Below are 23,389 nucleotides of genomic sequence, written 5' to 3' on the forward strand. Positions count from 1 at the left end.
CTCCACACCGAAAGGTCCTATGCCCGACCCGGACCCTCCTTACTGTGAGGCAGCAGACTGACCACTGCGCCACCGTGCCATGCTGTTCAATGCTTTCAGTAAATTCAGTAAAAAGAAGTAACATAATGGCCCTTTGTTCCTCTGTGTGAGATCTTCATTCCACTTTATTATCTTAAATCAAGACAAACATGCCTACTCTGGATATAGTGAGCCACTGGCATAGGGCTCTGCTACCCCAATTAAAAGACCATTTTGCATACACTTGAACCAAGCAGGATTAGGTATGATTTATGCTTGTACTTGTATTTAGCATACATGCAGTGGCAGCCTGGAGACACCAGGGGGAGCCCAACACCGCCTCATCGCTACAATGGCTTCCCTTTTAGCTGAGCCGCTCAAACTGATGCAAGAGGGCCATGACTTAACTCAGGAAACATAATCAGAGCTCACTGGGGTACCAGGATGGCCAGGCCCCAAGTTTCAGAACGAGAGCACATTATATCACTGCCACTGCCGCCAAAGCAGCCAAGCAACCCAGCCCAGAAAGAGCAGCACCTTGGCCCCCAGTGAGAGCGAGAGAAGCAGGAGCAGGTGAGGAGGTCCAGAGGAGGCCTGTAGAGGGCTGGGCTGCAGGAGGAACAAGGTGGCCTGCTCTCTTCCCAGAGGGTTGGAGGCGGCACAGGTGTAGTGGTGCCCGGGGTGGACGTCGCGCAGTAGGCTGGAGGTGTGGTGCTGGCTGGCATCCGCCTGCGAGAGCAAGGTCAGCGGGGGGTCGTCCCGGGGGTGCTCAGGGCTGCTCCACTGCACATCCGGGAGGGGCGAGCCTTGGACCCGGCACACTGCACTGTAGCCTGACTCCTCGCTGCCCTCTACTGACAATGCCAGGATCTGTGGGGCAGCTGAACAGCACATAAAGAGTTTATGGGTAAACAAGCATGTTCTGTGGTTCATTCCATAGATTTTTTAACTAATAATAATATAGTTCAACCAGGTATCCCTCTTCCATTAATGCTTATCCAGGAGAAGGTCTTAGTAAGCCTGGCAGCTATCCCATGACGTGGCAGTACATTGAACATGGATGGATGGAAAATGTTGAAAGGGGAGGGGGTTTTCTCGTGGGCATGCCCCACACACACCCACCCTCCACCCGTAGGTGCATGCCCCTCTTGTTCTGGAAGCTGGCATGCGGGTGACCAGGCACCTCCACACGGCAGTAGTAGTGGCCACTATCCTGCAGGGCGGCGCTGTTGATCCGGAGCGACAGGTCGTGCTGGCGCGGGTCGCCCTCCAGGCGGTAGCGCTGGTCCTGGTGCCCCTCAGGCTGGCAGGAGCGGCTGTTGTTGTGGCTGGCGCACTGGAAGAGTACCACTCCAGCAGGGCCGTGGCCCAGGCGCCACTGCACCAGCATGGAGGAGTGCTGCTCGTGTCGCGGGTGCGAGAACGAGCAGGGCAGCACCACAGGGTAGCCCTCCATTGCCCTCACCTCTGGGGGAACCTTCATAGACCAGCCATCTTCATGTGTCACTGGGCAGAAAAGAGATCAAGTGAGATGGTCAGAGGCAGTGACCCCCAAGGTTGCCGTGACCTTTATGGAGAGCAAGATGGGAGCAAGTGAAAAGAGGATTTCCCCATAGGGATAAATACAGTATCACTATTCTATTCTATTCTATTCTATTCTATTCTATTCTATTCTATTCTATTGTCTTCTGAAAAAAGATTTAAAAATCTAAAGAAGTACTGCATGGTCAACTAAGAACCTGACAGACATGCATTTCCAAGACAATCTATTGCCATCAGAGCAATAGCTTCTTTGGGGAAATAAAGCTTGAGCAATAATATTAGTAATAACGGAAGATAGTCGTCCTGCACAGACAAGCGGAACTTGGTTAAAAATATCATTTTTGCAAGGGAATAATCACCACATATCTGTGATCTGCGTAAGTAGCAAGTATATTTAACTTTAGAAATTACTATTCACAAATTTTCAAAGACTATTAAGGAGAGAATTGAGGTCTTACAGTAAATTCCATTTCAAGATAATATGTAATAAGTTTTCTGCAAGACTTTGCAAAGATTCTTTTCCTGATGGCCATTCCAGCCTTTCCTGAGGTTCCCAGTAATTCTGAGGCACTTGAGGTGAGCAGAAACGTTTTTGCATTGCAGTGAATCCCTCCTCCGTCATGATGAGGAAATTGAATGTCGCAGGCAGATCTCCTCTTGTGAAACGCTTCTTATATCTCAAGGTCATTTCTTCTTTTTTTGACCCCGATTTACTCGGCATTACTATTAGAATGCCTAAGCTCGCTATCTGACAGTTCAACAGAAAAAATGTTTCGAAATAGTCATGAACTGTATAAAAATATAACCTGATATTTTAGCGTGTTGTCATTTTCTTGCCGTGACCTCATGGATGTTGAGCCTTGTTACGGTTGTTGTATTGCTAGCCACGGCTCAGCCATCACATTACTGGTCACTGCCCATTTCGCCCCCCCCCCCTCACCAAAATATCTAATAATACAACCAGAGATCGGCTATTATTCTGCTCTGCCAGTGGACACCACTCTGATACTGAGCATCTGAGTTACTCACCTGCGATGGGGAGGAACAAGGGCAGCAAAATGATGGGATACTGGACAGCCATGGTGCTCTGGCTGCCTACAGGGCGTCAGCTCAATGTGACCTGGGCCCGTGAGTCACCGGCACGCGACCCATGCCGTGATTCTGCTCCGGCCACACACACATACACTCACAGACACACACGCACACACACTCACAATGACACATACGCACACTCACAGACACACACACTGACAAAAACACACATTTACACACACACACTCACACACCCATACCCTCATTTGCACATGCCCTATGCACAGAGGCACACTCACACAAACCCACACATGCACACACACTCACACGCACCCACACGCACATACAAACAAACCCCATTGCAATATTGTACGGTGTCTGCAAAAATCTATGTGTAAAACATGAGGTTGAGAATGTCATGGAGAATTTACAGTGCTGTGTGAAACTCTTAGGCAGTCAAAGAAAATGATGTTTCAATTGTGATATTATGTCAGTAAAAGTCTACCAGATCAGCCATTTCAATACTTCTCCTAACGTCAACCCAGGATTTGCAGCAACTATCCAACATAGCCATGTCTTGACCACTCCCTCACCTCCTATGGCTAATCAATACCTCAATTATTGAATAATTTTATTATGGCTCGGGTGCCCCTGAGGAGAGGTTTGGGAACTGAAGCGGTGTTCATCTAGCCATCCAATTTCTAGTTCATCTAGAAATTTTAAACCTGGAAGCAACCTGCTGCTCAGCGTATCCTTCTGCCAGCAGAACCATGATTAAAGCAAGATTTAAAAATGCAGATTTGTTTAAAAATATAGAGCGGTCTCGGTTGTATGTCACCCAGTACAACAAATGGACATTTGATTAATTTATTGCTTAAAGGGCCAGTTAAAGCTAATTAGCCCTATTTAAATAAGCTAATTAATTCTATTTAAATAGGAGGTTTTCATGGTGTCTAGAGTTAATATCAATAATCATAATTACTATCTAAATTAATGGATCAGTTTTAAAAATAAGTATGACATGATTATCTCATTAGGTTGCTCTGTAAATTTGGTCCTTTAAATTAATCGTACAGTGTCACTGCATCAGTGATGCAAACTCAATGTTACTTATCCTCTGTGACACACAGGCTAAATTAAGCTTCATCGCACTTGAATAAAAATGCAGAAGAAATATCGTTTATTAATGCTGTTATTATGATGTAATTTGGCAAGTTATTTTTCATTTTCTTTTTTTAAATGAACTTGGCTGGTACATAAGTAATAATTATTTTTAACTGGATGCCCCAACTGTGAGATCCCAGTTGGGGCACACTTCCAGGGTTAGGGGTTCGAGTCCCACCTCCTTTGTATGCATGCTGAGTCTGCAAGTTCTTCTTATGTCACACAGCTTTCCTTTTGCAGTTAAAGAAATCCAGCTGAAGGTGCACCCCAGCCTTGTGACTTACGCTACCTGCTCCCCTCACCTGGATAAATAGCTGGATGCATGTCTTCCTATTGTTTGCAAGCAATAGTTATTCATGGAGATGGGAGGGGCAGTGTGAAGCTCAGCAGGTTATGATGCTGTGCTTGTCATTGGAAGGTGGCTAGTTCAAATCCCATGTTTGGCAGAGTGATTTCACTGTTGGGCCTCAAGCCCCCAATTACTCGAGGGATTGTCTGATCCTAATTTCACAAAAAAAAAAATGTATATCTTTCATTTTTAGGACTGCTGCCAGGATTTTCAAAGGTCAAAGTGTTAGTCCTTCCTAGGTATGCCAAGTGATGGATTGTGATTATTGGAGTACAGGAATAATACAAAGGACATGACCCCAGTGTCCTCAATGATAGATACAGGCATGGCCACTTTGGATAAAAGTCTTTGTTGAATCAATAAAATGCAAATAGGGTAACATCTTAATTTTCAGAAGAGTAGCATGTCTGGTATCCCATGAATGAGGGGGGCAATCTTATCCAGAAAGGGCCACTGCATGGGTATGCAAGATTTTGCTGCAAATCCCTAATTAGATTAATAATTAGAGGAATGATTAGCTGAAGAGTAACTCTAACCTAAAGGTTATCCCTTTTTTAAACCATTTTTCCTGCCTCAAGCAATACATGTGATTCAGAGATTTTCAACGTAACCATGAAGTTACCACTAAGTAAACGATAAATGTGTCTGAACAGGCATGCGGCAGACTGGAAACTAACACTGGAATGCTGACGTCGATGGGGCCGGTGATGGCTGAATCCTAAATGATCTTTGTCCTATCAAATGGTGTTGCTTATTGTACAGTGTATTTTTTAACCCAGGAAATGTGTTTTCATAATGTTTCGTTCTGCATCAAGCCCCATTGATTACGGAAGAAGTTACAGCGTATACATTTAGGATGTGTATAGCATTTAATCAAGCTAACTTCTGTATAAGCAATTCACAGCCTGCTGCGTGTGTGCTAAAACTTGCCGTGGTGTTGTTCACTCGGATAATGGAATCGATGTTGCTGCAAACGGGAATCCGGCGGCGCAGACTGCAGTAGCGAACCTGCAGCGACACGCCCTTAGCTTCCGGCTCACCTGAGCGAGGCGGCGCGAACGCGGAAGTTCGCAGGCAGGTGGGTAGGCGGCGTGGATCGCAGCTTCATGGCGCGGTAGTGAGTCGGATCCAGGGGGTCCCGAGTACTCTGCTGGAGGGTACAATTAATCGGGAGAAATGCGCTTCCCAACGTCAGGCTGTACTCTTCACCTGCTCCAGGTCCTTTTGACATTCGGCCCGTTCATCACCGGTAAGAGATGACTGCAGTTCACATGCCCTACATGCTGACTCGCTAGTTTTATCTTTATCTATCTGTTTTGCATGTTAATACGTTACTCTGAACTTTAAAATGCTGTCTTGTTCTCTTTAGAGTATTAAACTATTACCAGGTGTATATGTGCTTGTGGATAGGCTTAATTATTTTAATAGGCCCTTATTCGGCTGCAGAGATCGAATACATCACTTAGTGTTACCGATTATTGAGATAATCAATAAATGCATTATATAAATGAGCCCTTAGGCGACTGAATGGTATTTTATATATATGCCAGTTCATGGTTGGAGATAATAATATTCTATTAATTAACTACATTTAAGGGAGACTGTAATCTGGTCGCCCTTCCACTTGCTAATAAAATCTTCCGACCGGGATCAGTATATGGGTTACGCTCTCACGTTTCCTCTACGGGATTATGTTTATTTTTGTGTATATAAACACTTTTTATCTCTTCGGATATTATCAGTCCCTTGGTATATTGCAAGGATAGGCAACCCTGACCCCGGAGTGCCGGTATCCAGCGGGTTTTCTGTCCTACCTGGTTACTTAACCATCTGCCTGAAATGGTTCATCAGAGACCCGGTAGGATAGAAAACCTGCTGGATAGCGGCACTCTAGGATTAGGGTTGCCTACCCCTGTCTTAATGCATTTTTACGGATTCATTGAGAAGAAAACGGACAGTGCTATGAAATCTATGTTGTCGCAGGTGCGTCGTTTTACTTTTTAGAGTCTACAGCTGTATGGTGTTTTAATTTGTGCGTAGTTTCGTTATAATAATGATAAGAATACGTTCCTTAAAGGGCCACGTGCGCCTCTGGGTGTTGTAATCCTGATATCTGTGATATCTGGAAAATCTGTTCCGGCAGGAAAGTAAATACATCTACTGGTGTAGACGAAACATGTTTTTAAAGCATTTTAATAAACAGGATTTGTTTAATTGTGGCTTATGTATTGGATTGATTAGAAAACGTTATTCACAAATACGCATGTACTGGAAACAAAGTAAAGCGTGTGTTTAATCAAATGCTACAAAATGCTTAAAGGGGTTTTGCTATATTTTACATATATGTAAAGTTTGTCCCGATGCAGCACTGTGATTGGACGCATGCAAACTGAAGTCAGATATTTCCTCCTTCCGCCTGAGCAAAGAAACGATGCTATAAATGGAGAGGATGGACAAAGGTCAAAAAAGGGGATGAGAGATTAAATAAAAAGCTGTGAAGCCCCCGGGGGGGGTTGATGTCTGTATTCCTCAGTCGGATGTCCTCTGCTCTCAGTTATGGAGATTCCCTGACTGGTGGGTGTGACGCAGCTCTCCGTTACAGGAAGCTGATGGGTTCCCGTAACATAGGGCATGAAGCACTGCCTTCGTGTCTCAACACACAGCCGCCCGGAGCTGCCTTGCCCGGCAGCCCTCAGCGCGCTCTGGCTGTCAGTGTGGGTCGTTCAGAGCTTTTTATTCTTCCCCAAAGGTGAAATATTGCAGTGGCATGTATTAAAATAAGCAACGTGGCTGAAATCTGAAAGCGAGGCAGGTGAGGAAACTTAGTGGTCTGTGCTTTGTGGAGACGTGACGGAGAAAGCAGGAGGAGGCTGCCAGGAGGTCCGTCAGGTGGACTCATCCTTCTCAGAGGTGATTCTTGGGACTCTGGGGGCCCGAGACCCTCCAGTTCCCCCTCCCCCGACATGGTAAAATGTATCACCGTTATTTTAGCGTAAAGCCTGCATTAATAATACATTAATAATATCGATAAAGAGAATTTAGTAAATGCAAGTCCTTTATTTTAACTTTTCTGGCACTAGACTGTAGGTCCCCTGAGATTGAGTGTGAAGCATCTGGCATCAGTAGACTTGGGTAGCCAGGTGGGACAAGGGTCTGGGCTCATCCACAGGGTCAGGGGCTTGGCGTCGACATTTATCATTCACTGACTGCTGAAGAAATATCCATGTGACTTCAGAGACCAAACTTAAAAATGTCGAATGGATTTTTCCATCTTTCTGTGGTACTTAAAGTATCCAGCTCAGTGGTATACAGACCTCCATTACAGGACTTTTCATAGAAAAAAAAACTGTGGCAGATGTGACAATACTGTTAGAATTAAATATCCAGGAATGTCTTCATAAAGGTACCAGCTTAAGTGCAAACAGGCTTTACTTTGTTCGTCGTCTTTGCACGATCAGAGAATTCCCCATGTCCTACTGAAGAGTCGCGCCTCTGATTTCTGCAGAGCCAGACAGGAGGCATGTGGTGTGTAGTTACAGAGCCAGAGGTTCCTTTGCGCTCTGGGAATAAGGTTCTGGGTGGTGGACCAGCAGTTAAGAAAATTATCCATGTTCAAAGCAAAAGAAAAGAAGACGGATTTTAGCACTCTGGCCACAAATGGGAGAATAAAGACAGTGGTACTGAACATGGCGCCGATCTGATACACTCTAAAACAGGGGTTTTATCGCGTCAGTCAAGATCTACTGGTCGATCGCAAAGGTAGAGTGGGTAGATCTCATGGCATAAAAAACAGAGGATGGATGACGCGCTCAACTGCGCCAGCTGCCGTAAAACTCCAGCAAGCGACCGAGTTGCCCCCAATTTATTTCTACTAAACTTAAGAAAAGGTATAAAACTGAATGGGGGAGCTGGACCAAGTAAGAAGCCAAAAACCGGCCACTTCCATACGGAATGGGAGGAGGAGTTTCTTTTTCCCGCAATGTCATATCCGAAGTGCGTTTGTTTCATCTGTCAATCTACCATTGCAATTCCGAATAAGGGAAACGTGGAGCGGGGAAGTTTCGGACTGCAGATACTTAAAATTTGAATATTGGGATTGGACCTGAAAAAATGGCATTGTGTGGAGGTTCCCGGTGAGCTCCAGCACCTTCCCAGACAGCAGAGGGTAGGGGGGAGACTGGATGCCAGTATATGCTGCACACAGTGTCTGTGGGATCCGAACGCCCACCTCTGTGGCGGAGAGGCTGTGGTGGTGTGCTGTCCGAAGCATCGTCAGCCTCGCCATCACACCGTGACTCCTCACATTACCGATTTCATTGACAGTCTGTTTTTCTTTCTCTGTGATAGACAGGAAGCAGAGGTGAGCGTCCTCTGTCAGGACAGCGTGTACGCGCAACGTGTTAGGACACGTACAGGCATGCGGAAGTGAACCGGCATCGGTATACCTGAGAGGCTTGACCCGCTGTAACTTCACTGAGCTGGTATCTTACCCGCCAGCATCAACGGAGTTTAGAACAACCGTTGATTCCATCTGTTGAGCAGTATGTGGCTTTTTCTAACCAGTTATCTTGCAATCCTTAGTGACATTATGTCATCCATTCATACATTTTTATTTAGCAGATTCTTTTTATAGAAAATGACATACAACCGAGATCGCAGGGTTAGCTGCTTTGTATAGCGATTGTGGGATAAGGGCCTTGCAGTGTAATAACTTTGCCGACTGTGGGGTGTGAATCGGCGACCTTCCGGTCACTAGTCCAGGGATCTAACCCTGTCTGCTTAGTGTCAACCTGGCAGACTGACAGTTATACACACATCAGCTGAATTTATGCTCGAACACATTCTGGGAATCATCCATCCATCCATTTTCCAAACCGCTTATCCTTCTGGGTCGCGGGGGGTCCAGAGCCTATCCTGGAAGTTATGGGCACGAGGCAGGGAACAACCCAGGATGGGGGACCAGCCCATCACAGGGCACACTCACACACCATTCACGCACTCCTGCGGTCAATTTAGAAACTCCAATTGGCCTCAGCATGTTTTTGGACTGTGGGGGGAATCTGGAGTACCCGGAGGAAACCCCATGATGACATGGGAAGAACATGCTAACTCCACACACATGTGACCCAGGTGGAGACTCAAACCCGGGTCCCAGTGCGAACCACCATGCCGCCCCTTCTGGAAATCATTTTCACCCATTTGTCCTTCCCTGAGTTAAACCTGTATATGTGTTCTAGCTTATATCCATCAATCCATCATTTTTTTAACTGCTTAACTTGGTGTGGGTCAGATAGATAGATAGATACATACATACATTTCTCTCTCTCTCTCTCGTTAGAACATGGGGAGTGCCTGAAACACATCCTTCATGGGATGCCAGTTCATTGCAGGGCACATACAGTTATGCTCTGGGGCAATACGGTGATGTCTGTTAGCCTGTCTGAGTGTCTGAATGAAATGAGAGTATCTGGAAGAACCTGACAGATCTCCACAGACAGACAGCAGAGGAGAGGTTTGAGAACGTAGGCGAGCATCTCCGAATGCAGGGTGGTCTTTGTGATGAAAGTCCTGAGCCTCACTGTGCCGGTTCACAGTGCACCGCAGGTTACTTGAACCCCTTTGGTAGTCAGGGGCTGTGATCACTAGGAGTGCGAGGACGGGTCCTTCGGTTCGGTGTGCGTACGTACCGAACGAATGCAGTAAATGCGGAACCTTTGTGTGTTTCTGTGTTTCCCCCCGAGCAACATTCGGAAATGGGTGGATGAAGCCGCACCACTACGCATGCGTGTGTACGTCCTAATGGAAAGCTGCACGTCGTTAATGTGAATACAAGTACAGCACAGGTGCTTTTTTTAAATGCCGCACCATAATGGATATTTATTTTGTTATTTTGTTAGTTGTGTAGCATGCATATGTAGTCTGTTTCAATGAGTGTGGCTGTGGTGTGAGTTTAAGGCACGTGTTCCTTAATATAAATGTTAAAATATCACTATAACCTGACTTACTGCTGTAGGCTAATGGTGGCATCCCTACACATTTAATCATTATGTGTTTCCCAACCGTCGTAAATGATTTTGAGATGTTTTGAGTTCCAGATTGATTTCTCTCCACGCATATAGTATCAAAACCAAGACAGAGTTCCAATCTAACTTTACCAGTGGTAGTACTGGTGCTACCAACTTTTTCAATTGGTCGCACCCATTGTTTTTGGTGCAGCATGGTATTAACCAATGACCTTGCATGTTGCTGAATTGTTGTCCTAATTTGCATACCCTAGTTGGTGTATTGATGAAAGTTTGACATCGACTCAAGACTTGATATTCACTTCATTTTAATCTGAACACGAATAACTCCCATCACCGCTTGTGCCTGTCTCAGGACCAGTCTTTGGGTGGCTCCCCCCACCAGCCGCCACCTCTTTCCTATCATTTAGTTTTTTTATAATAATCAGCTATAGACGGCTTCGTTTTTGGAGCATGTTAACACCGCCGCCAAATGGATTGTTTTGTGCATTTCATCATAAGTGCGCCTATACGTACGCAGAAAAAAGACGCACTGTGCCAAGGAAAGAAGAAAACTCTTTAATCACAATTCATTAACCCATCACCATACGCTGGAGCAGTGATCACCATACGCTGGAGCAGTGATCACCATACGCTGGCACAGATGCGACCACGTGAAATTGGCAGTTAGCATTATAGTGGAATCCCTATCTGCTGTTCTACTGCAGTGGTTATTGTACTGAGAACCTCCTCTAGATACACTCACCTTAATCAGTTACTACTGCCGCTGCTGATGCTTGCAGCAGGAAGATGTTAACCCTGCCTGTATGCCCAGTATCAATAGCTGTGTGTCATTTTATTTATTTTCTTTATTATGCTTTATTTTGTGTCAGACTACAATAAATCTGTGTCACATACCTGATAGACTTGTCAGATTCAGCTTCTTTGTCAGCGTTTTCCTGCCAGGAAAGCTCAACACTAATTGGATAAATGGCGCAACTGACGACAAGGAACTGCACAGAATGCAGCTGAGATACCCTTGCTGATTTACTCCCTCCCATGGTGGTGCGACAATAAATAGTTCTGCTACCGGGTTTCCAGTGTAGCAGTAACTGACGATCAAATGCTGGCCGTTCTAACTGGTGAGAGAGAATTTTCCGGAGTGTTTCTCTGTGTCATTTACGTTGGACATTCTGGCTGCGGATGCACCAGATGACCTGTACGCTGTCAGCGAGCATCCAGAAGCCGTCTCTAAGAAAGTTCTCCCCAAATACCACCAGCATGTCATCTCCAGACTCCCGACCTGCGCTGCACTACAGCGGGAGGCACCTCCAAGTCCTCCATGTCCACACATTGGCAAGTCTGACCACTCATCAGTACTTCTGCTCGGAGCCTCGGAGCGTGAAACTGACTCACCATGCTACCTCCTAGGGAAGTACAGTGTCGGACCTCCAAGCTTGAATTAAGACTTAGGGATTTGACTAACCGGTTCATCTTCAAGGATTCCACCGAGAACCTGGATGAATAAGCTCTGCGACTGACTGTCAGGTTCTGCCCTGACTTGTGTGCATCATCCCAGACTATCTGCTCCTGTCCCAACCAGAAGCCTTGGATTAACGCCACTGTTTCTCTGAAGTTGAGTAAGCACACAGCAGTTTTTATTTCCGAAGACAAGGACCAGTACAAAAATGCATGCGTACATACATACATTTCTCTCTCTCTCCCCCCCCCCCCCCCCCCCCCAAGGCCTGCGGATGGTGCAGTGGGCCTGTAGGGGGGGGTGCTAGAAGATTTAAGGAAGAGGAAGTGAAGATCTCGAGAGAGGAGGGGGTGTGTCTCTGTGTTTGACCTGTGCGTTGTGGTTTGTTGGTGGTTGGCTCTAGTGTGTTTGACCATATTGTTGCCGCGGATTTTTACTGGATTATCTTTATTGTTTTAATCTCTCAGGAAGGAGAACTGTGTCACACTTAGCACATAGGGATAGACCCTGTAGGGTAAGGGGGCCTTTGTTTTCTGAGGGGAATTTTTGTGCGGTTAGTTAGGGAGTGGTATGGACACATGCTGGGCACGGACTTAAACTGCTGTTATCCGCGCCGCATGTGGTGATGTATTACAGAAACTCGCCAGCTGCACTTACAGACGCCCCCTCCTCCCTCCCGGAGGAGCGGAGCAGCTTCTATGCCCAGTTTGAGTGTCGCTACTCAAATGGGGGAGGGGTGTGGCAGAGTCTCCAGCCCGAAGAGTCGCTATACAGGGGTGGGGGGCTGGTGCAAGTCACACCTTGAAACGGGATGAATCTGGCAGAGACACCTGATCTGACGGATTGGTGTCCGGCATCCCGAAGACTTTCGCCACGCTGCTGTACTAAGTACAGCCTCATCGTCAATCTGCCACCGTGCAGCTGTGCTTTAAGGAGACAGTGGTCATGCCTGTGCTGATGAAAGCTACCAGTTTCTGCTCAAAGCATTACTGCCCCCATTGCATGCCTAGAACAACCGGTCACGTCCATTAACCCCAACATCCCTGCAACCCTTCCCAGGACCCACTCCAGTTTGCATTCCAGAACAACAGATCAGTGGAAAACGTCATGACCCATTGCCCTATATGCTACTGTGGGACATTTTAGAAAAAATAGGAACATTTAAATCAGGATGCTTTCCGTCGGCTACAGTTTGGCTTTTAACACCATTGTGCCATGCAACCTGGTGTTAAGAGTTAAGAGACCTTGATCTGAGCAAACCGGATGTTCAGTTTCCTAACACAAGCTCAGACAGAGACAATCAGCAGTAGGAGATCATCCACGTTGATCGTCAGCACTGTTGTCCATCAAAGTTACCGCCTCTCAAGATCTTTTAACCCCAACCGCATTCTCCGGAAGGCTCAACGGTTTCAAAGATCGGGACAGATCTCTCACAGCTCCACACAGTCTGCCGCTCCTACTGAGGGCCGAGTCCATCGTCACAGATCCCTGCCGCCCAGCTCACTCCTCCTTCGCACTGCTACCCTCTGGGAAGTGCTTCCATTGCTTCCAAACCGCACCACCCGGTTCAGAGACGGTTTCTTTCCTCAAGCCCTCAGGTTGCCAAACAGTTGCTACCTGTCCATCCTATAACCTTTGTGTTATACAGTGCTGTATTGTTAATGTGCTACCTGGACTTTCCCAGCACTATTGTATGACAGTCATTTTGCACATCTCACATAGCTAACTCATCCTTATATCACATTTCTTATTCATTTTCATGTCTGCTTTCTTATATTGTACACACTGCGTATTGCACTGCTGTTTGCCTTATTACTTCAGGTCAGAGCTGACAAGTAGATTTGAATCTTCCAAGCTGGAGAACTGGTTTGTTTCAGGAGTATTTTAAATGACTGATCCTGGCTGTATAAACCATCGCTTTGATATGTGGTTAGCACTAATTGTTTGAAACAATTTCTGTGACTTCTGCTTTCTCTTCAGTGGGTCAGAGAGTCACCAACCAGGGCGTGGTCATCAGCATGGTCAAGAACGCCAAGGGTCCAGCCTGCTCTGTGTGTCTGCCCAACAGCGCCAAGTGTGTAGAGTCCCTGAATAACGTCACCAGCGAAAACCTAAACTTCACATGCCCAAACCCACAGGACGTCTTCGTCGTGAAAACCGCAACAGTGATAGGTAAGGGCGCCTCCTCCTTAGACACAGAATAGACACAATTCCGTCTTCCGATGTTCTGCCTCCATCTGGCAGTGGGATAGGGAGTCAAGTTGTTTCCTTTTCGCTATTAATCTACTAGCAGTTATCCACTGTAGCAAATTGAGATGAATTGCCAGCTGTTTTTAGCATTGAAGAATGTTGAACTCTGCTTTCATAAAATAATTGTTACAGCTAAATGGACTGGTAAATGGACTGCATTTATATAGCTCTTTTCTCCTCCTCCTCCGAGTACTCAAAGCGCTTTTTCATGCCTCACATTCACCCGTCCACACACACATTCACACACCGGTGGCGGAGGCTGCCATGCAAGGTGCCAACCTGCACACCAGGAGCGATTTGGGGTTCAGTGTCTTGCTCAAGGACACTTTGATGGGGTCAGGAGGAACCAGGGCTCGAACCTGCAACCTTCAGATTGCCGACGATAGCACTACCTCCTACGCCACCATCTTCCCCAGCTATCACCTGGGTCAATTATCTACTAGACATATAAAATGTTCTGAATGGGGTCATGTTCAGTTTCTTGTGTGCTGAATTAATGATTCTTCACGGCTTCACAGATCTGGGAGGATGTCTAATAGTCTTGTTACATTTGAAGTCTTTCACTGTAATGTACATGAGACGGTACAGCTCAGAGACCCGTGTTTTATACGGTGTATGTTTGTACAGTGTGTATCCATTATTGTGCTGTATTTTCTGACACAGAGCATTTTCTTTCATATTGCACAGATTGCACAGCTGTGACGTGCAGAATGGACGTTGGCAAGATGGAGTCCTCGCCATTCCTAAGATTTAACAGGACCTTTACCTGGGAAGTGACAGTCCTCCCAGGCCGGGCAATTCGTCTGGGCTTTCCCTCGGCCGGCCTCAGGCAGGTGCTGCCCTCTATAGGTTGCCCGGAGCAGAACGTGTATACCATCACTGCTCGTCAGGCCACAAGGGACACTGCGGTGGGGACCTTCTGCCCAAACGGCACTGTATCGGGCATCCTGGTCCTGTCCAAAGGCGTGGTTACTGTGGAGGTTCCAAGCCAAATGAAGATGGACCTTCCGTTGTTCAGTATTTCTGTTGGGCCAGATATTAAGAGTAAGTTTGACAGTGTTGCACTGAACTTGCAAATACATGATGTCGTGGAAACACATTTTCAAACTATCTTTTAGAATAAGAAGGGCTTCGGTAGGCCAGGTGTTCAATAGCCAATGTATGATATGAGATATTTATGACAGGCAGTGCTCCTGTAGCTCAACTTTATAGGATCCTGTAGTTGTTCTCAAGGTGTTCTGGTAGCAGTGTGTGCCTCAACAGGCTGAGCCTCTGTGCCTGTGATCAGAAGGTTGTCGGTTCGAGGCCCAACCTTTGCAGAATAGTTACATGTCCGTGGGAGTCTCAGCAAGGTCCTTAATCCCTAGATCCAGGGGAGCTGTCTGACCTTGTGCTTTGACCCCAAGCTTGTTCTCACCTGCATATGTGTCTGTGTGTCTCATGGAGAGCAAGACAGGTACAAGTATGGGTGGGTGAAAATAGAATTTCTCCACATGGACTAATAAAGTAACACTATAATGTTCTGTTGGTATCTGGTATTCAGCAGCTAACATACGTTTTGCATGCACCATGTATCTGGACTGATTTTAAAAAAGACTTTCATTCAGACATGTATTCTTTTCATTTCTGCCCAATTACTTGTACCTGAATGTAACTCCTGTTTTGTTTCATCCAGCACTGGCCCAGTTCGAGGTGGCCTTTCCAAGTGGGTTGACTGTCTCCGAGTTCTTCTCGCCAGCATATCCTGCCCGTTTCCCCGACGGCGACCTGATGTGGAGCTTCGACGTCCCACCCAAACACTACGCCACGGTCCAGTTCGTGTCCTCAGATTCGCCGGAATGCTCCGGAGAGAGAGTGACTGTGGAATACAAATACAAGAACTTTTCTGTGGCGAAGAACCTGGCGGACGCCCAACCTGCCAAGACGCAGGGAAACTTCAGCATGTACCTGAGGAACTGCAAGGACCGCAAATTCCTCGGCATCTATCTCGCCTTCAAGGTGTTGGTGACACCAGCAGAAACCCAAGGCACGTAAGCTAATGTCACGGCTGGAGGAAGGCAGCCACATTGCCTGAAATGATCCCCTCAAGGGGGAATCCCAAAACAATTGATGCTCACCACGGGCTCTTTTAGTGTCACCTTGAATGATCATAAAAAAACTCTTCCATTATCAAACCAGATGAGTCTGTAGATGTAGGGTACAGTTCAAGCCCATTGGCTAGATGTTTATCCGCCAGCCTTGAACCATACCCCACTGCTCATGACAGCCGGTCCCAGAGTTGAGGCTTGCCAGGGAGGGGAGAGACTGCCAGTTCAAATCCTTTGGTCAGTAGAGCGATTTCACCATTGGGCCCTTAACCCCTGGTGATCCAAGGACCGGCTAACCCTGCCTTATCGATTTGTAGTAATTTTCAATAAAAACCTCTGCTAAACAAAACTAAAAATGAAAATTGTACTGGTGCAAATAAAATGACTTTAAAATCTAAGGTAATTTATGTTAGTTACATGTAAGTGGTAGAGATGAAATAAGAAAATTGTACATCAGGATTATAATGATAATAATGATCATTATCCGTATAATGAGCGCTGGTGCAGTGGTCAGCACTGTTCTCTGGGACCCGGGTTCGAGTCTCCGCCTGGGTCACATGTGTGTGGAGTTTGCATGTTCTCCCCATGTCCTCGTGGGGTTTCCTCCGGGTACTCCGGTTTCTCCCTGCAGTCCAGAAACATGCTGAGGTTAATTGGCATTACCAGATTGTCCATATGCGTGAATGGTATGTGAGTGTGACCTGTGATGGGTTGGCGCCCCGTCCTGGGTTGTTCCCTGGCTTGCACCTATAGCTTCTGGGATAGGCAAGATTTAACATTTTAAAAGTGCAGTAATCAACCACGGTTTTAATAAAAATAAAAATTTTCAACGGTAATACTAACCATCAGGAATTTTACAGTGAAACCAGTAGATGTTGACTGATTAATTGATTAATCCTGCTTTATATGGGTTTGTGCTTGTTAAGGTGCACACATGGGCCTACATCATCTTAATGGAACATTTCTGCCATTTCAAAGGATGTGACTCATGCTGCACCTACTATTTCACAACAGCCCATTAAATCTTATCAAACACAGTTGGAAATGAAAACCCAGTGTCTAGTGACCAATGGTGAAAAAGATGTTAGAGCTTTAGAAAGCCAGGCCCTTGAGGTGGTTCAGGAAGACGCTGTGGATTCCGATGACTCATTAGTGATTTTTGTAGATCAGGACGTGTTTTCTGAGCACTGGGGAATATCCGGGTTTGAGTCACATCCCCACTGCCTCCTCTTTTCTGATTCCTCATGATTCCTCACACATCCGCCCCTATGACCAGGATCCAGGCTCGGCCTACTGAACATACAGCTACTGCTGTTTTTCCCGTGTCGAATCTCTGTGAATCTCAGTCCCGCTCACGCGCTCTGTCTGTCTCTCTTCCAGGATCGTGCTCGGTCAGTCTGGCGAAGGAAGCAGGCCTCTCAATCCACATTAAGAAAACCAACCCCAAGTCAGGCTGTGTGATTAAAAAGGACTCTGTCGTTGTGGCGGAGGTGACTCTGAGTGCAGGGAAGGTGACCAATCTCAACTTTAAGGACTGTGCATTTCAAGATCTATCTCTGATGATAAACCAGACCATAGGTAATGCGCCTCACCTGAATGCACAGGCCGCTTCAGTTAACTGACCAATTAGCAGCGTATATCAAACCCTAGTCTGTGTGTCTCTGTCTCGTTCCTACCTTTGGGGGAGGGACCAACTATCTGATTGGACCAGAACCGCTTCATTGGCTACAGCTTTAGTTCATTCATTCATTCATTCATTCACTGTACAACTCAGAGTACAGTATTTACTACTGTACGACCCACTGTGCACTGCTATTTAATACTGTACGACCCACTGTGCAGTGCTATTTAATACTGTACCACCCACTGTGCACTGCTATTTAATACTGTACGACCCACTGTGCAGTGCTATTTATTACTGTACCACCCACCCTGCAATACTCTATATTTCTGAGCTGTTACTATGTAACTCTGATATATTTTCCCTGACTTTCTTTGCACTGTTTATTTTTGTCTGTTTGCCATTGCTCTTTATTAATCCGTCTTTTTCACTGTCTAAACATGTACATTGTGGTTCTGTTAACCTTCACTTTCCTTCTGGATTAATCAGTTGCCTTTCTGCCTGCCTGCCTGTCTGGCTGTGTGTGTGTGTGTCTGCCTGCCTGCCTGTCTGGCTGTGTGTGTGTGTGTCTGCCTGCCTGCCTGTCTGGCTGTGTGTGTGTGTGTCTGCCTGCCTGCCTGCCTGTCTGGCTGTGTGTGTGTGTGTCTGCCTGCCTGTCTGGCTGTGTGTGTGTGTGTCTGCCTGCCTGTCTGGCTGTGTGTGTGTGTGTCTGCCTGCCTGCCTGCCTGTCTGGCTGTGTGTGTGTGTGTCTGCCTGCCTGCCTGCCTGTCTGGCTGTGTGTGTGTGTGTGTCTGCCTGCCTGCCTGTCTGGCTGTGTGTGTGTGTGTGTCTGCCTGCCTGCCTGCCTGTCTGGCTGTGTGTGTGTGTGTCTGCCTGCCTGCCTGTCTGGCTGTGTGTGTGTGTGTCTGCCTGTCTGTTTGTCTGTCTACCTGGCTGCCTATGTGTGTGTGTGTCTGCCTGTCTGTTTGTCTGTCTACCTGGCTGCCTATCTATGTCTGCCTGTCTGTTTGTCTGTCTACCTGGCTGCTTATCTGTGTCTGCCTGCCTGTCCCTGCCTGCCTGTCACTGTCTACCTGTCGGTCTGTGGGTCTCCCTGTCTGTCTCTATCTACCTGCTTGCCTGTCTGTCCGCCTCCATGTCTGTGTTCCTCTTTCTTTCTCTGTCTCTCTCTCTCTAAACATTACATTTTCTGTCAGTGTGCCGGCAGCTTTGGGAGTGCCCCAGCAACATTACCCTCACCGTGCCCCCCCTGCAGCCGTGCCTCCCACAACTCATCAGCAGCGTTACCTGGCACCTGCAGACACCAGCAGGCGGCGGCCTGGAGTTGCTGCCGGCCACTGGGAGCTTACAGCAGATGCTCCCCGGCTTCAACTGCAACGGCAGCTTCACCCTCCGCGTCACTGAGCGTGACGGCTTCTCCGTGGGACACTTCTGTCCCCTGGGGCCGATCCGCAGGGTTCACACCCAAAGTAACGTCTCCATCACGACGACGCCCACCACTGACAACCTGCTCATCCCGTCACAGCAGTCATTTTTCACCGTGTCTTTCCAAAGAAAGATTAAAGGTAGAACAGAATGCTGAGCCAACATTTATGTAATCACATTATCTGCCCGCCTGCCCTTTCCGCTGTTACTGTCTTAGTAAAATCATGTATATGTTACATTGTGGGGACATTTGTTTGGTCCCCACAAGGGAAAATTCAATTTTATAAAAAAATCTGTGACTGCAGTCAAAAAAAAAAACAGAAGTACCAGAACTCTTGTATTTTGTTTGGCTACTTATGGATAAGGTTAGGGGTGGGCAGGGGTTAAAGGTCATCCTGTTGGGATTAGGGCTTTTCCCATAGAAATGAATGGAGTCCCCACAAAGATATAATTACGAACCTGTGTGTGTGGGGCCTCCTGTTCTGGAATATTCCTGTGCCCAGTGCTTGCTGGGATAGGGCTCAGACCCTCGGAGACCCTCTGGGATTTTCAGTTGTACCATGAATGCTTTTATAATTAAGAACAATATTGTTGAAAAATACAGTAATTGTGACAAGTCTTGTTTTTTTCTTTTCGGTACGGCTAAAAAAAAAATTGGTACAGTTTCGGAAGCGAACCCAGTTTTGGTTCCCCGTGTGGTTTGTGTGGGTTAGACTAAACCGGGTGATTTATGTTACTGAGTCAGCAGAATAACTTCTCTCTCTACTAGATGATTATATAAGCTGTTGCATCGCTAACACCTGCTGTTGCTGTAACCATCCTCAAGCGAAGCTCTCACTCTCTCCAGTGATTTTGCCTCATGTCACTCTGTCCATCTTCGTGTGACGCTCTCATTGTCAGTAATAGACTAAATACTGCTGTAGCCATTTTTGCATGTCACTCCTTATTCCTTTCCTTAGTAACATATTAGTTGGTGGTGCCATCTTCACAGTAAAGTCTATTTAACACAGCTTACAGCACACGGTACACATTAGAACCTTTTAATAGAAAAAGTATATTTAGTTGTCCAACTGTATTTACAGCTACCTTCACTAACCTATGATTTTCTTTTCCTGTTGCCCTCCAGAGAATTACATTTTCTTCGTATCGCCTCAAGAGGGCGTACCGACCGTGCTGGCCACGCCTGGATGGCCGGAAGGGATGAGGAGCTACAGCACGGCATCATGGATCATCTCCCTGGCCAAGGGCTTCGAGGCCAGCTTGGGTTTCGTCGCCGTCAACCAGCCCAAGTGTGAAGACGGGCACACGGGCATCACGGTGAAAACGCAGAGCTCCCACAAGGAGCTGTACAGCCAAAGGGAGGACGAGGATTCCGTTTCGACGGTCCTCGTGCCTGACAGTTTCTACCTCAACGTATCCAACTGTCTGGTTGAACGGGAGCACTTCAGCATGTTCAGCAAGGTCGTCATGAGGCGAACGGGTGCGTGTCATAACTCCTCCTGCCCCCCACCGCTCCCCCCTCCACTGAAGGGTGTGCTCCAGGCTCTCTCCTGAAGAGAGTCGTGAAGAGTTCTCTGCGTGAAACATTGCAGGTTTTATCATTATTCATGATAATTGCCTACCCAAAGAGGCCAGTATATCAGGGTTGCCATGAAGGTTGTCCTGAGCACATGACATGTTTCCACAGTAGATCCAGAAGGGCGTAAAGATGCTGTGGGAGGATGACACACAATGATTTCTTTTACATACAGTACATACAATGTTTGTACACACCAAGCCACCTGCAAAGCAGAGCGATAATGTCGCACCATATGACCCGGCCATCTGACATAAACAGAGTAGAAATGGTTTGAGGTGAGTCGGACCAGAGAGAGAAGGGAAAGTGGCCAATGAGAGCTCAGCATTTATGGGGCCTCCTTCAGGACAGCTGGAGAAACATGCCAGAAGGCCACCTCATGAAACTGGCATTGAGGAGACGGTAGGGTCAGCCAGCATCTGGAGAAATCGGGGTTAAAGGCCTCACTGAAGGGCCCAGTGGTGGCATCACTCTGCCGACCCAGGGACTTGAACCGACAACCTTCTGAGTCCCAACCCACGGAGTTGCCCTCTCCAGATATTTTTTTTGTTTAATTCTTTTTTTTTGGTCAATCGATAATTTCATATATGTTTTTAAGTTTGATGTCCGTATAATCTAAAATGTAGAGAATAGTGAAAATAAGCCTTTCTATGGGTAGGTGTTTCCAAACTTATGACTGGTACTGTATTTTATTTTACATTCTTTTAAATTGATTGACATTTTTTCCCCTGGGAATTGACCTAGTGACCTTCAGGATAAAAACCCACATTCTGTAAAGCTGAAACAGGATGAACAATGATTTGAGTCACATGCTGTCCGGTTAAACCGGTTGGTGCTTAATAGCACGGGATAAGCTTGCCCACTTCACACAATAGTTGTTCCCTTTGCTAATATAAACAGAATCGCTGTGTTAACCAACACCCACATAGGCGCTCCTCACGCTGTGATTGGCTGCTGATCAGTCACTCTCTCCTCCCCATCCTGCAGCCTCCGCGCTGCCTGTCATCCTCGGACTGGTGGGAGTAATGCTGCTACTAGCTGGCGCGGTGCTGCTGGCCGTCTGCTGGGTGGTCCGGTGAGTGAGCTGCTGTCGCCAGGGAAACCAGTCTCTCTAGAGCCTTGTGCTTTTCTCCCGCAGGTTTCCAGTTAGAAAGCTGGCACCCTTTCCAGTTTAGGTAGGGTGTACGTGTGACGAAGATGAGCTCCGCCCTTTGCGAGACTGGAATCATTAAGGCTCATGCTCTCAAACTCTGGTTTAAACGTTTCTCCAGCTCCACATTTAGAAATCGTGTTTGTGTCTCTGTATCTCTGCACAGGAAGCGGCGAAGGCAAGACTCATCTCTTCCGGTGTCCATCTACAACCCCAATGGGAATTTCATTGCTCCAGGACACCCTCAGATCCCCAAAACTCGAGCAGACAGCGAGTCACACATCTACGCCTACATTGATGACACCATGGTATACACGCATCTGTTCCAGGAATCGGACATGGACGGCATGCAGGTGGATGCTTACCGAAGCTTCACCGGACCCACGGATTCGGAATGCCACTCTAGTGAGGTACCCCTGTACTCCGCAGACGTGGATGTTTTCCGGCCGCTGCCTGATGGCACGCCACCGCTTCCCAGCCGCAATGTGTCTACAGTCAAGGACAAGGAAACCCCCCTAGAGTCTCACTCTGGTCCCAGCCAGGATGCAGAACTGGAATCGGAGTCGGAAGATACCACGTAAAGGTCGGGGGGTGTGTTTGGGGAGGGGGACCTGATGGAGCAGAAAGTACAGCAGCGAGAGTTGATGCGACTCGGGGTGTGGAGACACTGGACCTTGCAGCTGATTTCCGTCGCCCAATCTGTGGTGTCCCACCCCTCACAGAGCCGTTTCAGACAAGGACTGGAGTGGATTTCTCAGCACTGATGGGTGAAAATCCAAAGCCAACAAAGGTTTTTTCTTTGGCAAATACGGAGTTGGACACCAAAATCCAAAAAGCTCTGGTTTGGAATAAAACTGACCAGAAATATTTCTTTACTGGATGAATGTTGATTCTTTTCTGTGAATGTGCTAATATACTGCATTAATTTCGTTGGAGGCTCTCCTGCCTTCCCTGCCAAAGCCTTTAATATGGATGTCAGTAATACTGATATCAAAGTTTCTAAAGTCTATTACGGGTATTTATCTCCCTTGCATTCTTGGAGAAAGAGTCCAGGCTACAAATAGGGTTCGTAAACTTTGTTTTATAATAGAGTGCCTGCACATTTTAAGTCCCGGAGCCAAGTCTTTTGTACACTTCTATTTTCCATAAAATAATGTTTTTAGATTCTATTATTAGATGTATGGCCTTTGTAAAAAGTCACTGTGTGAATTTTCCATTAAAAGGTTTTAGTGTGTACTGTGTGTTGTAAGCTGTGCTGTGTTTTGATTTGTTTTACTTGTTTTGTCTGCTGTAGTGCTGCAGCTGAATGGTTAACGTATTCTGGCTGTGCATCGTTTTCTTGCAAACGAATGAGTTTGAAGCCGCGTTTGGCATTAACCTCTGCCATCATAAATAAAATATGGGGGCGATCTGAAAGTACGGAATGAATGTATTCCGCAAATTACAGCAAATGTACTTGCATGCCTCCTTTTTGTATAAAGAGATTAATGTTGAGTGTGAGTGTGAGATTGAGTGTGGAGTGTCCAGGAGGAGCTTCACGCAGCCACTACCTAACATCCCATTTGTCACACTGAAAAAAATCACTATCTCTCCCATTGATTGGTAAAGCGCTGGCAACCCATTCCTTACATCCCATTGGTCACAATAAATAAACACCATCCGTCCCATTGGTCAGTAGTTAAAGCTCTGTCAA

The 23,389-nt window shown here is 46.7% G+C and overlaps 2 protein-coding genes across 5 annotated transcripts; one reads left to right on the forward strand and one right to left on the reverse strand.

Annotated features, from left to right (window-relative positions):
• Positions 1-138: 138 nt before the first annotated feature.
• Positions 139-5,248, reverse strand: si:dkey-11p23.7 (V-set and Ig domain-containing protein). 2 transcript variants are annotated; one of them, XM_049025863.1, is made up of 3 exons: positions 5,146-5,248; positions 1,141-1,524; positions 139-899 (listed from the first exon to the last, which is right to left on the reverse strand). In XM_049025863.1, the coding sequence occupies exons 2-3, from the start codon at positions 1,499-1,501 to the stop codon at positions 502-504; spliced, it is 759 nt and encodes a 252-aa protein (XP_048881820.1). In that variant the 5' UTR covers positions 1,502-1,524; positions 5,146-5,248; the 3' UTR covers positions 139-501. The 2 variants fall into 2 exon arrangements, with proteins under 2 accessions (XP_048881820.1, XP_048881819.1); XM_049025862.1 differs by lacking the exon at positions 5,146-5,248 and adding an exon at positions 2,590-2,724.
• Positions 5,070-22,937, forward strand: LOC125749030 (CUB domain-containing protein 1-like). Of its 3 annotated transcripts, none has more exons than XM_049025859.1 (9): positions 5,070-5,183; positions 13,568-13,759; positions 14,525-14,881; positions 15,513-15,863; positions 17,305-17,502; positions 18,742-19,110; positions 20,097-20,450; positions 21,534-21,621; positions 21,863-22,937. In XM_049025859.1, exons 2-9 carry the CDS (start codon positions 13,606-13,608, stop codon positions 22,275-22,277), a joined length of 2,286 nt encoding a protein of 761 aa, XP_048881816.1. In that variant the 5' UTR covers positions 5,070-5,183; positions 13,568-13,605; the 3' UTR covers positions 22,278-22,937. The 3 variants fall into 3 exon arrangements, with proteins under 3 accessions (XP_048881816.1, XP_048881815.1, XP_048881817.1); XM_049025858.1 differs by having other exon boundaries at positions 5,154-5,354; XM_049025860.1 differs by lacking the exon at positions 5,070-5,183 and adding an exon at positions 11,862-11,937.
• The last annotated feature ends 452 nt before the right edge of the window (positions 22,938-23,389 follow it).

This window comes from Brienomyrus brachyistius, chromosome 9, assembly GCF_023856365.1.
Source record: "Brienomyrus brachyistius isolate T26 chromosome 9, BBRACH_0.4, whole genome shotgun sequence".
Classification (NCBI taxonomy): domain Eukaryota; kingdom Metazoa; phylum Chordata; class Actinopteri; order Osteoglossiformes; family Mormyridae; genus Brienomyrus; species Brienomyrus brachyistius.

Bases quoted from the DNA above. Each gene is read 5' to 3' on its own strand.
- si:dkey-11p23.7 (XM_049025862.1), bottom strand. From the start codon at position 2,641: ATGGCTGTCCAGTATCCCATCATTTTGCTGCCCTTGTTCCTCCCCATC. The intron at 1,525-2,589 runs GTGAGTAACTCA...TTTTCTGCCCAG, and splicing joins CTTGTTCCTCCCCATCGCAG to TGACACATGAAGATGGCTGG. The intron at 900-1,140 runs GTGGGTGTGTGT...TGTGCTGTTCAG, and splicing joins CATGCACCTACGGGTGGAGG to CTGCCCCACAGATCCTGGCA.
- LOC125749030 (XM_049025858.1), top strand. From the start codon at position 5,282: ATGCGCTTCCCAACGTCAGGCTGTACTCTTCACCTGCTCCAGGTCCTT. The intron at 20,451-21,533 runs GTGCGTGTCATA...CCCATCCTGCAG, and splicing joins GGTCGTCATGAGGCGAACGG to CCTCCGCGCTGCCTGTCATC. The intron at 21,622-21,862 runs GTGAGTGAGCTG...ATCTCTGCACAG, and splicing joins GCCGTCTGCTGGGTGGTCCG to GAAGCGGCGAAGGCAAGACT.